The sequence below is a fragment of the Anoplopoma fimbria genome, chromosome 19, assembly GCF_027596085.1.
Source record: "Anoplopoma fimbria isolate UVic2021 breed Golden Eagle Sablefish chromosome 19, Afim_UVic_2022, whole genome shotgun sequence".
Taxonomy (NCBI): Eukaryota; Metazoa; Chordata; class Actinopteri; order Perciformes; family Anoplopomatidae; genus Anoplopoma; species Anoplopoma fimbria.
In genome coordinates, this window is record NC_072467.1 from 10,234,880 (window position 1) to 10,248,319 (window position 13,440).

Consider the following 13,440-nt stretch of genomic DNA (forward strand, 5'->3'; position numbering starts at 1 on the left):
TTTCTACCTCCAACAATCCGACTCGGATCCCATGTTCGACATATTTCTCCAAACAATCAGTGCGCTCCAATGTTTGCCCTTAAGGCACTTGACAGGAAGACCTGCAGGGCTATTTCTTTTCACTGAATCAGTGGAACCCAGTTAAAGGTGAACAGCAGCAGCACACAGGGTGAAGCAACTGAGTTTCACTTATTTCGTCATTAGCACCGTGTGGTGCGAGCGACTATGGCAGCTGAAAACAATGTGGAACTCAGAGGAGTACATTTCATTGTGGTAGGTAAAGGCCTTTACTGCGACGAAAAACAACACAACACACTCTGCTGCAAATATTTTGCCTCAAAACTATTTAAACTGGCAGCAATGCAAAACAGTTGCTGCACTTTTTTAATAAAAGGTTCAAATAGATTTGTTCAGGCAGAGGATCAACTTTTGGGATCCTACTGACCCAGAGCACAGTATGGTAGTCTTTTTGAAGTAAATTGTTGTATAGCCAAAGCCATTGTAAGCTATTTTGTTGAGATTCCGTTGAGCAAAAGATTGAGAGAATTTAAGTTTCCTCTGGTAAAAAAGTTACTTAGTGTATATTTCTAGGCTTTTATTGTGAAAGGAAAGAACAGAGGGAGTGGATCTGGTCTGTGCTGCGTAAATCAAGCCTGCGTAAATCAAGCCTCTCTGTTTTGTACAATATAGTGTATTTTTGAAAGCATCCATTTTGCACAGCATAATTTGTTTATGCCTTTAAGCTCCAAAAAATCGACTTCCCTCCAAAAAAAGACATTGCTTTTTCACCGCACTGACAAAAACAAAGATATATTGACCTGTTAATCAACTCTTTATTTGTTCTAAAAGCAGTACAGTCCGTTTAAAATGTCAAGAGCAGTTCAAACGCAAAGCATTACCAGTTAAGAACCCAATTTGTTGTAGGTGCAGATATGCAAATCCAGATCTATTGTCCAGCTTAGGAATGCTTTTAGCAATGAGAGCCAAACTGAAGCTGGCAGTGAAAACCTGGCAGTGAATAACGGATGTGACCGCCTCCACAATTTTCATCCCGGCATCATGTCAAATATAACCAGTGTATAGTGGATGACAGTCATTCACACCACAGCTAATTGGATAGCATAATCTTTCATTTTTTTTTTTAAATGAATGTAACCTGCTTTAATGACATGCATCCACGCGCGATGAGCTTGTATAAAGGTTTCAGTAGGTGAGCAAATTAGAACTTTCCTGAAATAGAAATGTTGTACATTCAAGCAGCAATTATTTGTAATTTAGACCTGTGAAGGCACAACTGTCACCGTCATAGCAACAGTGAAGGCAGTGACAACAGAAAAAAAGCGACTTTGACAAAGTGACAAAGGCATCTAAGAGAATGTTGAAATTTACAGCAGAAGCCAGAGGTGGAGAGTCTTCTCAAATGCTCTGCCAGCTTTGCCTCAAAATGATTCATTCTAAAACACTTGACCAGGAGATGTGGAGGAAAGGTAGTGCCGAGCCTCCTACTATAATAATAATAATAATAATCAATCCTTTATTAGTCCCACAATGGGGAAATTATTTCTCTGCATTTAACCCATCCCGGAGGAGCAGTGGGCTGCAATGAAGCGCCCGGGGAGCAACTTGGGGTTAGGTGTCTTGCTCAAGGACACCTCGGCATGTTGCCGGTAGAGGGGTTTGAACCACCAACCTTGTGGTTACGGGACAAGCGCTCTACCTCATGTGCCACAGCCGCCGCCATAAAGGAACAATCTGCTTCTACGTATCGATCATCAGAACCAGATAAGTGTCAAAAAACTTCCAATTTATAATATAAACACTGTTTTGCTTTTCTCTAAATGCCATAAAATCTATAGTTGATGAGATACAAAACAGGGAAGGAAAAGAAGGGAGGGAGAGAAGGCAGTTCACATATTCGCTGTTACTCACACTCATTGATGCTTACACTTATTTCATTAATGCAGGAAAGACAACCCACTCAATAATGTTGTTTTTGTTGACTAATGTAAAACAAATATTAAAAGGCAATATGAGTATTAAGGTAAGGCATGAAAAAGAAAAAGAAACAAGGATGTCTTTGCAATCCTTTAAAAAAAAGCTTTTTAATGTGGATTTCCTCTGGTTGTTTTCGTCACTGTTTAGACCAATTGTAGTGAGTGTGCACTGACTAACTAGCTTCATGCTCCAGTGGGGCTTTTTTCTGGGTCTTACGCTTTTGTGATAATCATAATCTTTCGCCAAATAGTTTCAGTAATTAAAATGAATCACCCAGTAAAGCAACAACACATTCTGCGTTACAATGCAGTAACAGTAGTGACTTCACACACTTGCTGAGGGTGCCTTGTTGAAATGACAACCGGCAATCACACCCGCCAATTGGCACTGTTAAGCTTATAACTACTGGATTCAGATTCAAAGATCCTGTCTGCCTCATTGTAATATTCTCAGGTACAGCTTCATCTGAACACACACAGGGAGATACATATCTGTAGAATATGCTTAAATGCAGCACCAGAGTTTTGTTATTCAAACCATCAACTATCAGCGCGATATCATTTCAAGGCAGTTGGCGCAGCAGAGTTGGGGAAGGTAAAGAAGCGTGTGTAATTTTAAGTATTTTAAAGTGTGCTATATAAATAAAATCCATTATTATTATTATTATTATTATTGTAATAAGTGTGATATGAGGGTATTTACAAATACTGTGAGCATAGCATCTTGAGGTTGTTCTGATGTTTTGATATGAATGAAAAGTCTCAGAAAAAAAGAATGAAAAAAAGGTTGTGTTGCATTCAGCCCCCATATGTCAGCGCTCCTATAAAGGATATACGGGATATAAAATATAAATTGTGAACAAATACATTTCCAAAAGGTATAACATTTTGTCCCTTTTTTGGTTGCCATTTGTAAACGCAGAAATACTCAGACTCTTCTCCGACTAAACGAGAGAGGGAGGGAGAGGGAGAGAGGGAGAGTAGTGGGGGTCGAGCTAGGGAGTGAATGAAGAGAGGGCTGTGAATCAGAAGAATACAAATCTATTCCCTGATTGTTTTGCGGCTGAATACTTTTTAAAGCACAGATAAACACATCCACACCTTCTCACAAACCTGCAGGAATGCCGGATTCTGAATGAATGCAGCTCAAGGTGGCTCTGGGAACTACACAGTGCCAGACCCCCCCGGTCTATTAGATCCCCCGTGGAGTTAAAATGCTCTTTGCTCTTCCCCCCCCCCCCCGGGCTATTTGATCCCCGTGGAGTTAAAATGCTCTTTGCTGACGCCCAGAAGAGTACGGAACACAGCTAAGAAGAGGCAGGGTCTCTGCAGATACAACACCGAACACTTCTAATTGGTCATAACGATGATTAAGAGGGATTAGATTTGTATGAGTCTTTACATTGTTTGTTAGGAAATTGATGCATTATATTATATTATATAATATATTGTCAGATAAAATTTAAATTTAAATAAAATAGAGTATTTGCTAATACGTGATACGTTAGTGTAAATCTATTTTTTTGTCGTAAAGTGATTCCATATTCCAGGCATGTGTGTTTGACGCCATCACCACATCGACAAACACAAACCAGCCAAACCCAGATATAGACATCATCAAAACAACCACACCTAGCCCAAGATCAGAAACATCTCAAGTGTCACAATCATAGTATGTGTGATATTGCTGTCCAACTGAATCCAGTTCTCTCTTGAGAGTCCTTCAGTATAACAACGTCACCTACCTGCAGGGGATCCCTCGAGCACCTCTCCTGTGTAGCGCGTCTCTTTGAAGATGGGTCGGTTGTCATTTTGGTCGATGACAGTGATCACTAGCATGGCCGGTCCCTCAACAAGGTTTCCAGCGAAGTCTGTGGTTGAAACTTCAAGCTGTGTGGAGACAAAGATAGAGGAGTTTATTTTCAGAGATGAAGATGGTGTTCTGGGTGTAGCTCCTATTTATTGAAATTTCCATTAAACGGCAGCTGGGAGACGTTCAAAATCTATGAAGTTCTGCTTCCTGCTACAGAAACCTCCCACTGCTTTTCTAATGAAAATACAGCCACAGTTAAAAGCAGATTTAATAGTCACTACAAACATCACTGCAATTTACTGCATCTCCCTCTACAAAGGACAGTAACGCTTAATAGTTTCATTTTCAACACATCTTAAGACAGATTGTTGCAGTTATTTTATATTTTCTGCTAGTGGTGGGCAATTTCCCTGGATTACAATAATGAAATGATTTGTTCCTTTATGGATATAAAGTGCCTGAACATTTAGTATATAGTACCTTAAGCTTTGCTGTTAAATTCAAACTAGGGTAGTTTTAATACTGGCCTACAATCACTCAACTTCAAACATCCATGCAAAGTTTCTCTGCATTTGATACGTTTATTTTCTTTGGCAATATCTTACATTCCCTCCAATTGGATTAAATCGTGTCCTTGCATATGTAAGACTCTTCAGATTCCTTTTCCGGCACTCAAGGATATACAGATAAAACCTTTCAGTCGAGCTGGTTAGGATTACTCATCCTCTCATCTCCTCCTGCTCTCTACCTCCATCGACCCAGAGAATACATTTATGCATTCAGCTTCTCCCTACTCTGCAGTTTTGCTAGTCATCCCTACCGGTTCACCTAGGGGAACTTGCCAGCTGAACAGAGTGAAGTCAAAAATATGCACAATGTCAATTTGGCAAACAAGCAGCTTTCAATCCAGAGTGGGACGACCCTGTCCTGTTTAGTCAGCCTACCCAAATACTAAATAGATACTACTAAAGCCTGGCCTACTGAATATATACGTAAAATCACTATGTAGTTTAAGTATATGAAGATAAACGATGCTCTCTGAATCAACTGATAGTTATGGTAACTCTGTTATTGTGCTGACACAGCAGTTTCAGGTTTGGCAGAGCTTCAACAGATACATCTCTTTTGCAACCCCCCCTCCTGTTGGCAAGCTCCAGTCACTTGCTGTTATTAGCTGGTCAGATGTTAAACCTGAGGGTTCTTGATACATAGCAATAGATAGAATAAGAATAGACATAGTTGGTAGATGTATTCATAAATACAAGTAGAAATACATTTGAAATTTTCAGCTGTCCCTTTAACCCTTATCCACCATATTTTACACACAGGTAATACCGAGTGGGAACCCCAACAATAAGCTACTGTAAGAAAGCTACTGTATTCTTCTCAAAACATTATAAGTTATGTAATGAAAGTCTAATTTGTGTATTGTGTGCGCAGACGAGGGAATCTGGGAGTGCTGCCTCTGTCTCCTTCACAAGGAGTATGAGGATGAGGGTTAAGGTGCTACATGCAGCCTTATTAAAAGTACCACTGTCAAATTAATTGGGATGGCTTAGTGTGATTAGCATAAAAAAAGGAAACCATAGTTGAGACGGCTGGTTGGCTTTATCTTGTTTATTAAGACAGCAGTGGTCTCCTTTGTGTACTGTAATTATAAAAATGAATGTCTCAGTAAGAATGTGCTATTGATATTTAGGCGCTTTATCTTGCACATTTGGGCAAAATGAATTAACGCAGGCTACGGACTGGGGGAAAAAAATAACAAACCCATAGAATGCACAGGAAACTGCACCTCAAAATGCTAACGACTGGACGTATAACAGGCTGTAAAATGCCAGAATATTGTCACAAGAGTGGGATCACTTTTGATATAATCTAAGCATGTGTGCTACTAGAAACCCTATCAGCAGATGAGGCTGTGCACCCTATGAAGTCAGCGATCTGTATCCTATAAAGACACCATATGTAATGACATTACCTCAATTCAAATCTTAATCTGTGGCTAAAGAGATCCCTTCACTTCCTTTATTAGCGCTTGAGCGGGGCTGGAGAGATTCATCAGAGAAAGAGAGAGAGTGAGCGAGAGAGGTTCCGTCTTTTATCTGTGGCATCACATTACCGGCCTTTCCTCTCCCTATCAGTAATGCATGACATCACGCGAGCTCTCTATCACACGGGTGGGTCATCGCACTCTTCTGCCTCCGTCTTGCTCCTCTGTCTTGCTCTTTCTTTTTGTCCTCCTATCTGTCCGTCACCATGACGCCTGGAGCATATAGCGTAATAGCAGTAATGGCACACATGCAGCTGAAATAAGTGTTTTAGGTGTTAGGAGCCTAATGGTTTCATATATCATCTCGTCTTCCCCCCTCTCTGTGCCTAGAGAATATACCACGGGAGGCTATTCATGAGAGGGACCATTTCCCCCTCTGTCTCCATCCCGCAGAACTGCTGACTCTCAACTAATGGTGTTCTGAACCCAACACGTATTTCCATCCGATCCACAGCTCTCTCACACACACACACACAGGCTCACACACAATAAGAGGAATCTTATGAGGCTGAAACAAGCGTACAGGGATCTGCATGGCAAAAGAGCTATAGCCCTGTGCCAACAAGCATATGTACGCATGACTTCACTCACTCACACTGACGCAAACACACACACATTAATACATGCACACAGTGTAGCTTTTCTTCTCAGCATGTCTGAGCTGTAATGAGAACGTTAGCAGTGAGGTGCCTAGCATCAGATAATTTAAACAGTGGAATCACACCAGCAAAACAGTAATAACCTGTTTGGCAGATGGTGGGAACACATAATCAAACACATACCGTCTCACAGCTAGGAAAGTGGTGAGATCTTTCAAAAAGAAAGCTAGCCATGGACAGCTATAGATTTATATGATTTTCTTTGAGCTATACAGTCTATGACATGCAAATATCTCAGCTGCACGCCCCACTCCATACAGCGGATGTTCTAACAGGGGTTTGAGTATGCAGTGCAATCACAATGAAGTTACATGGGTGGAAGAGCTCTGTCTAAAGATGTCTTTCCGTCAAAGTCCAAAAAAAAGATTTTACGGTTAATGGGGCAGCTAATTTCTCAAGTGCAAGTTCTGCACAGAAACTTTTAGGCTGTTAGCACATCAAGCTGCGAGTCAGTCACTCTATGACGAGTGCGGATATAACGGGGAAGCTGGAAGACCCTTTGCAGGTTCCCAGTCTGATACAAGAGTATCAGAAAGACAGTTGACAGATTGCATGTCAGCATTGTTCCACAATTGTAGGGTATGTGAATGGAAACATGTCATACGGCATCACCCATATGTGTAGATCACAGGGACGAGGAATTAAAAAATAATTCCTGCCGCTTTCAAGCAGCCTTTAGAAGAAAACACAACAACAATTACAGCACTCATTTCGTACACATTGGCAATGATGTGTGCTTTGCATAAATAAAACTAAAAGGAACAGTTAGATAAAAAAAACATGATTAAGATATAATAAGAAAGTTCAAAGTACATAAAATAGTTATTAAACAGAGGAATATCAATAAAAGTTAAATAATGCAACAGAAAAAAGGGAAATAAAAAGCGAAAGTTTTACCTGGATTTAAAAACTGATACATTAGGTGTACGTCTAAGATGTTTTGGCAGTTCTTTTACAGTTAAATTGGCATATAGCCAAGGTGGAATTAATTAAAACACCCATCCTAAAGAACAAGTTTTATTTTCTATCATTCTATTTGACTAGTATTTTCATTTTATTAGCATAAGAGATGCTTTTCAGTTTTGTATACTTTTGATCCCGGTTCCCCTTTGGAAAAGTGTTTGTCCAGTGTTACTACATTTAAACACACAAGTGTTTGGAATGTTCCTTATTTTCATAATGAAAAATTGTTTACCAAAGAAGCTAGTGGGCAAAATGCTACCTCAGTCTTTGATACTTTCACTATAGGTAAAGGTTTGTGGCTGTCTTTGACACCACTCACTATAAATAAAGGATAAGTAATTATTACCAGTGTGCAGTCTGAGTAAGAGAGGGTGTGCGGTCACTTATGTTAATGTCAGAGTAACAAGAGTTTTTTGGTTTTTTTTACTGGCAGATGTAGATTCTGGTTGCCTTTAAAGTTGCGGTAAAAGTGAGGATATCTGTGTTATTTAAGTAAAGTTCAGTCGAAAAAATATTTTCATGAGTACTCATGTAGTTAGTATATGTTCAAATATATTAGTCATTTTTTTACAGTCATTTTAGTATGTAGAGAATAGTGTGCTGTGAAATGATATCCTCATAATAAGCCAGTCAGAGGTGCAAATCAGAGTTGTAGAGCATTCAAAACCATTCACCATTGCAGTTGGGAATAAAACTCTGCACCATAGCTGCCAAATTAATTATTGCTCATGTAACAGTATTGTGTGCTTTGTGGTTTAGTGTTTCTTACATAGATGCAGCTTGGAGAATAATCATTTCTTTTAAGGATTTTGTACTTTTGACACAAAATAACCTGATATTTTCCAACCTTTTGTACTGCTGTTTCAACCAGGAGTGATTCAATTCTGGTTTGAAGGTTCAAAGCGTCATTCATGGCATTGGCATTCAAATTCCAAAACAACATTCAAATGCTGCACACTCAAAGTGAGCCAAACCTTTCCAATAACTACAGAACCTTGTGAAGTGCAAAAGTCAAAATTTATTGAAAAAGAAATTCACTTTTTAATCTAAGGAGATAGTCTTTTTTCCTATCAATATGTTTTGGGTGTTTAGCCTTTCAAAAACAACATTTCCACTTCTCCAATTTGCAGGCACGCCTGGCATTTAAAGGTAATTGGACACTTTGATTAGTTTAATTTATGTTTCACCCAAAACAGACCTTTGACTAATTAAGAGACCAAATACAACCCCTTGTCCTTTGGGCCCAGATTGTGCACAGTTTAACTATAGCAGCCCTAAATCTGACAACAGTTATCCTTGAAACAATGGTGAATATTCATCAAATAGAATTTTGTATAAGCCATGTACACTCATCTTTGTAGTTTTACTACTGCAGCTGCCTGTTCTCCTTACATTGCTCTTTTTGTACTTGTACCTAAATAATTGTAAGTGGTACTTTTGGATGGAGGCTTGTGCAAATCCTAACCTATGCACCCTTCTTCTCTTCTTGGAGATCTTTGCATAATGGAAGGCTGCATAGCAAATGTGCGTATAACTTTGTCTGTGCATGACGGATATTAAAAGAGAATGCTTTTTCCAGCATATGGGTGAGAATATATTGAATAAGGTCTTTTGAGACTCAATTAGCCTCCAGCATATCAGTTATACTGCACATTTGTACAACTTCATCAGTCAATCTCTGGGGAACTGACAACTTCTAGAAATCTATGAAATGTACATTTCTTACTTGTTTGGGTGCTTGAAATTGTATTAAATCTAACTTATTGACGCTTTCTGCATCAATGTGCCAAGACAATGACCCATTATATTCCTAAAGGCACCCAATCATAATGACACAGTGCTTGTGTGTGTGTGTGTGTGTGTGTGTGTGTGTGTGTGTGTGTGTGTGTGTGTGTGTGTGTGTGTGTGTGTGTGTGTGTGTGTGTGTGTGTGTGTGTGTAGGTTAGTTTGGCAAGTTTAAGTCAGAACCGAGGCATTGTATCACTGGCTCATCACTTGCCTGTTAGCAAAATGAGAAGGCTATATTGTCTTTATCACGGATCAGAGCGAAAATATTTCTCTCAAGTTGAAAATTAGCATCTATGTGTGCAAGAGGACGCAGTGATTTCATTTGGGGGGTTAAATTACTTATTAACGGGAGAATTGGAGAAAATGGGCCCTGCTCGAGTCGGATCAGCAGCAGACAGTCACAGCAGAGATGATAAACTCTGGGACCATTACCTCTGTGTTTATTGGCTGAGCGGCCCCGGCCTTCAGACTGTAGATCTGTGACTACAATCCATCTTGTCTGTTAGCATCAGAGGTCTCAGTGAACACTCGCCTCTCACTTTCCTTTTCTCCCCGAGTCTGTCAGTGATGCTTGAGCAGGGCTATTTTGTTCTAAGAGCTGATATAATTATCACACAGAGACATTGACATCTCTCATGGTGGAGGAGTCGCAGTTTATTTTTATATAAAAGCTCTCTTGTTCTATATTCAAGTTTTGCTCCGATATTTATTCATCATAAATACACTATGGTCAATTTTATCCAAATGGATGCTACCCTTTGAATGTCTTCTATTTGGTGTTACTACAAAGGCTTCTAAATGACAGGTGTTATTTATTTGTATAGAGCCAGACCTATTATATTATGTCTTTTTTTTTTTTTTTTTTAAACTCTCATGACCTTGGTGTTAAAGTACTGTGGCTCCATCCTTTTCATGCATGGAAAGGATTCAGAGCTCTTGTTATTCAACACATGGACAAGAAGAATCATAGAGTGATACATAGAGGCCTTTCACAAATTTGCCAGAGACACACATTCATGCTGACACAAGCAAACATAGAGAAGAATGTGCAACTGTAAACTGTTCAAGGGGGAATAAGAGCAGCGACACTTTATCCTGAAATCCTTTGGCTTGTTTCAATCTAAATTTATGAAAGAACCCAACATTACATTCCTCACTTACCCTCTCCTCTCCTCTGTCTCCAAGGATACCTCCAAGTTTTGAGTCCTGAAAGGCCTTTGTGCAGAGATGAGAAGCTAGGTTGATTACAGGGGAGGGATATAGGTGGAAGTGTGAGCTGAAGCCCAAGTCAATTGGGCGTTTGGGCTCATTGTGGCAGAAGCAGAGGAAAAGGTAGATGAGCTGAGAAGGCTTTATCACAGCCTTAAACGCCCGACGGGATAGTGAAAAGGGAAGTGGGGGAAAAAGGGGGCCCAGTCATGCATAAGGAAGCATCTGCGTTGCCTTCCATTGCCATCGCCTCATTTCACATTCACTCAGCATTCAGCTCCTCCTGAGCCATTCAAGTAGCCCTCCCTTTGCCGGGCGGTGCATTCAAAGGGGCTCTGCCTGCCTGTCGTTTTCTTAAGATCCCTGTGAAACTTCTCTGCAGTAGCTTCAAGGTGAATAGTTCCCAGAACCTTCCAAACACTCCTGTGGCTCAGCCTTTATCAGCAGGCTGCGCTCCACCCCAGCAGAACCCCGGCCCTGCCCTAACACATATCAGACAGTCCCTCAGGAAGGAGGGGTTTCTCTCCCTAAAGCTCTCCTCACTGCTCTCCCATGGACAGAACGAGGGAGGCATAATCTGATCGCTATGAAACTGGCTGAACTGCTTCACTGTGCTGTGATTGGGCAGCTCAGTTTGGAATACCTAAAAAATGGAGGAACCCAAAGGTCCGTCAATGAGATCAAAGACAAGTATCAAGTATCAGGAAGCTGGCAGTGCCACTGACCGTTATATTTTTTTTAAAAAACTTACTATAAAACACAGTGTATTCTTTTGGAAACAGCGTAATGCATTATATAATAGCATTGTGTTTCTTATATTTTCATTTTGTTAAATCCACAAAAACAAACATCACAGAGAGACCACTTAATTCAATTATGTAGCACCCATAGTCTTTATGAGAAAAGCCCTTCTTTTCAATTTTCATACACCTTCTTCTATAGTACATCAAGATGTGATAACAACAAAGGGATGTTTATTTCTCTCACCCTCCCTAAAGAATTGCACTATTTCCTCTATTCCTCTCAAAGCGTAGACCTCAAGGTGTCAGCCTCTATTAGAAACACCCTCAGGGATACCGAGGTTGTTAATTCACTGGTCCTGTACACATCTGCTGAATCTACCTTCAAAAGCTTGACACATTCTATAACAGTGAAATTAAGCCGTGGAAGCAGGCTGTCAAGAAGGAAGAACAGCTGCCAAATATGTTTCATGCTCTCACCATTGCACCCTGGGAAACACTTGAAAACCAACTGGCACTGGGTGAGAGGTTTTTTGCTGAAGAGCACGTATGTTCTACAAAGTTAAACCACAACTTTGTGGAATCAAAGTTACCAAACACTACAAACCAAAACTCCCCATCCTCCTCAATTATAGGATAAGGGGTTTGCCAAAACATATTTAGCTATTCTGCATCTGTCTAAGGATAGCATGTTGTTCTGTTGGTTAGTTGGTCCACCACGTAAGTCCACACTGAAATATCTCAACAACTATAGGATGGATTTCAATGAAAGGTTGGACAGTCCTTTGCAGTCCCCGGAGGGATGAAGCCAACTGAATTACATGCTCCTCTAACTCTTTCTGCAGAACCACCTTAAGGTTGACATTTTAGTTGTTTAGTGAAATATCCTAACAACAATTGGATGGATCACCTTGGAATGGAAAAAGGTAACCGAGATGAACACAGGGATGAAACTACTACTTTGGGCATCCCTTGACTTTTTATCAAACGTCAACAGTAGGTCAAAGTTTACAGTTATTGAGATCTACTGTACCAGATGACCTGGAACGAAAGATTACAGAGAGAGTCATGTTCCAAGACAATGTATCCTGATGACTTTGTGATCCACTGACCTTCTCTCTCGCACCACATGCTGGATGACATTTGTGGTTTTTGAGTGAAGTGTCTTGTCAACTATTGGATGGATAGTCATGGAATTTGCCACAGACACTGATGTTCCCCACAGAATGAATTGTGATAACTTTGGTACTTCTCATTAAGCACCATCAACAGGTCAACATTTAAATTTGTCCAACATTTAGTTTTTTGACCAAAACGCTGCAAAACAAATGACATTCCATATTCATATATCCATTAAATAAAAACGTGAAATAATGAATGATGTTGCATTGGACTACGTTGTTTTTAGGTGGATATATTAAGTGATAGTCATCATTGCCAAGGTAAGACATGGAAAAGAGAAGTTATGCACATTATAGTTGCAAGCTAAAACATGGCTAGAGTCTAAAATACATAATACGCTGATCCAAATGTGGACAACTACCAAAAACATATGACTTGACCCTTCTATCACTCCCAAATTGTCTGAAATGTCTTGTAATACAAATAAATTAGGGATGTAATGGTATATGCATTTGTCCCACATTGGTTGGTACAGGATGTGCAGCTCAGTCAGTAATTATTTCGATTTAGTACCCCCCATGACCCAAATAACTAGTATTCTATTGTAGTCTACGATGATCTCAATAACATTGCAAGTACTCTGGCTGTTTGCCAAGACATAAATAAGGCACATCCTACACTCAAAACTTTGCATTAATGGAGATTTTTATTGAAAATGAAACCTCAGCATGGCTGTTTGTGTAATCCATGTGTGAGCAACCTGCACTAATCGTTGTAGTTATAAAGTCAGTGTTATTGTTATCAGTACGAATATTCCAGAAGCAGTACATTTTCTCAAAAAAAAATGTTAATGTGCTCTTCAGCAAACAGAGCTGTTCTTTGAATAGTGGATTTTGTTGCATGTGGATTTCTTTGTCTGTCTCTTATCCCAGAGTCACTGATCTGAAATGTTCCTCATTACATCAAAAGAAAAGAAGCCCTTGGAATGTCAAAGAAGATATAAATAGATGGTCTTTGGAGGGAGAGAGATTGAACAAAAGATGGAAGGTGAGAAAAAGTGGGGGAGTTAAAAGTATAGAGCAGATAGAAAATGATAGAA

At 39.8% G+C, this 13,440-nt stretch overlaps 1 protein-coding gene across 1 annotated transcript in view; it reads right to left on the reverse strand.

Moving 5' to 3' along the window:
- cdh13 (cadherin 13, H-cadherin (heart)) overlaps positions 1–13,440 on the reverse strand; it is a 241,191-nt gene that overhangs the window by 159,494 nt on the left and 68,257 nt on the right. Inside the window, exon 8 of the mRNA XM_054619535.1 lies at positions 3,740–3,884. Within this exon, the coding sequence (XP_054475510.1) occupies positions 3,740–3,884 (145 nt within the window). The remainder of the gene's footprint in view (positions 1–3,739; positions 3,885–13,440) is intronic.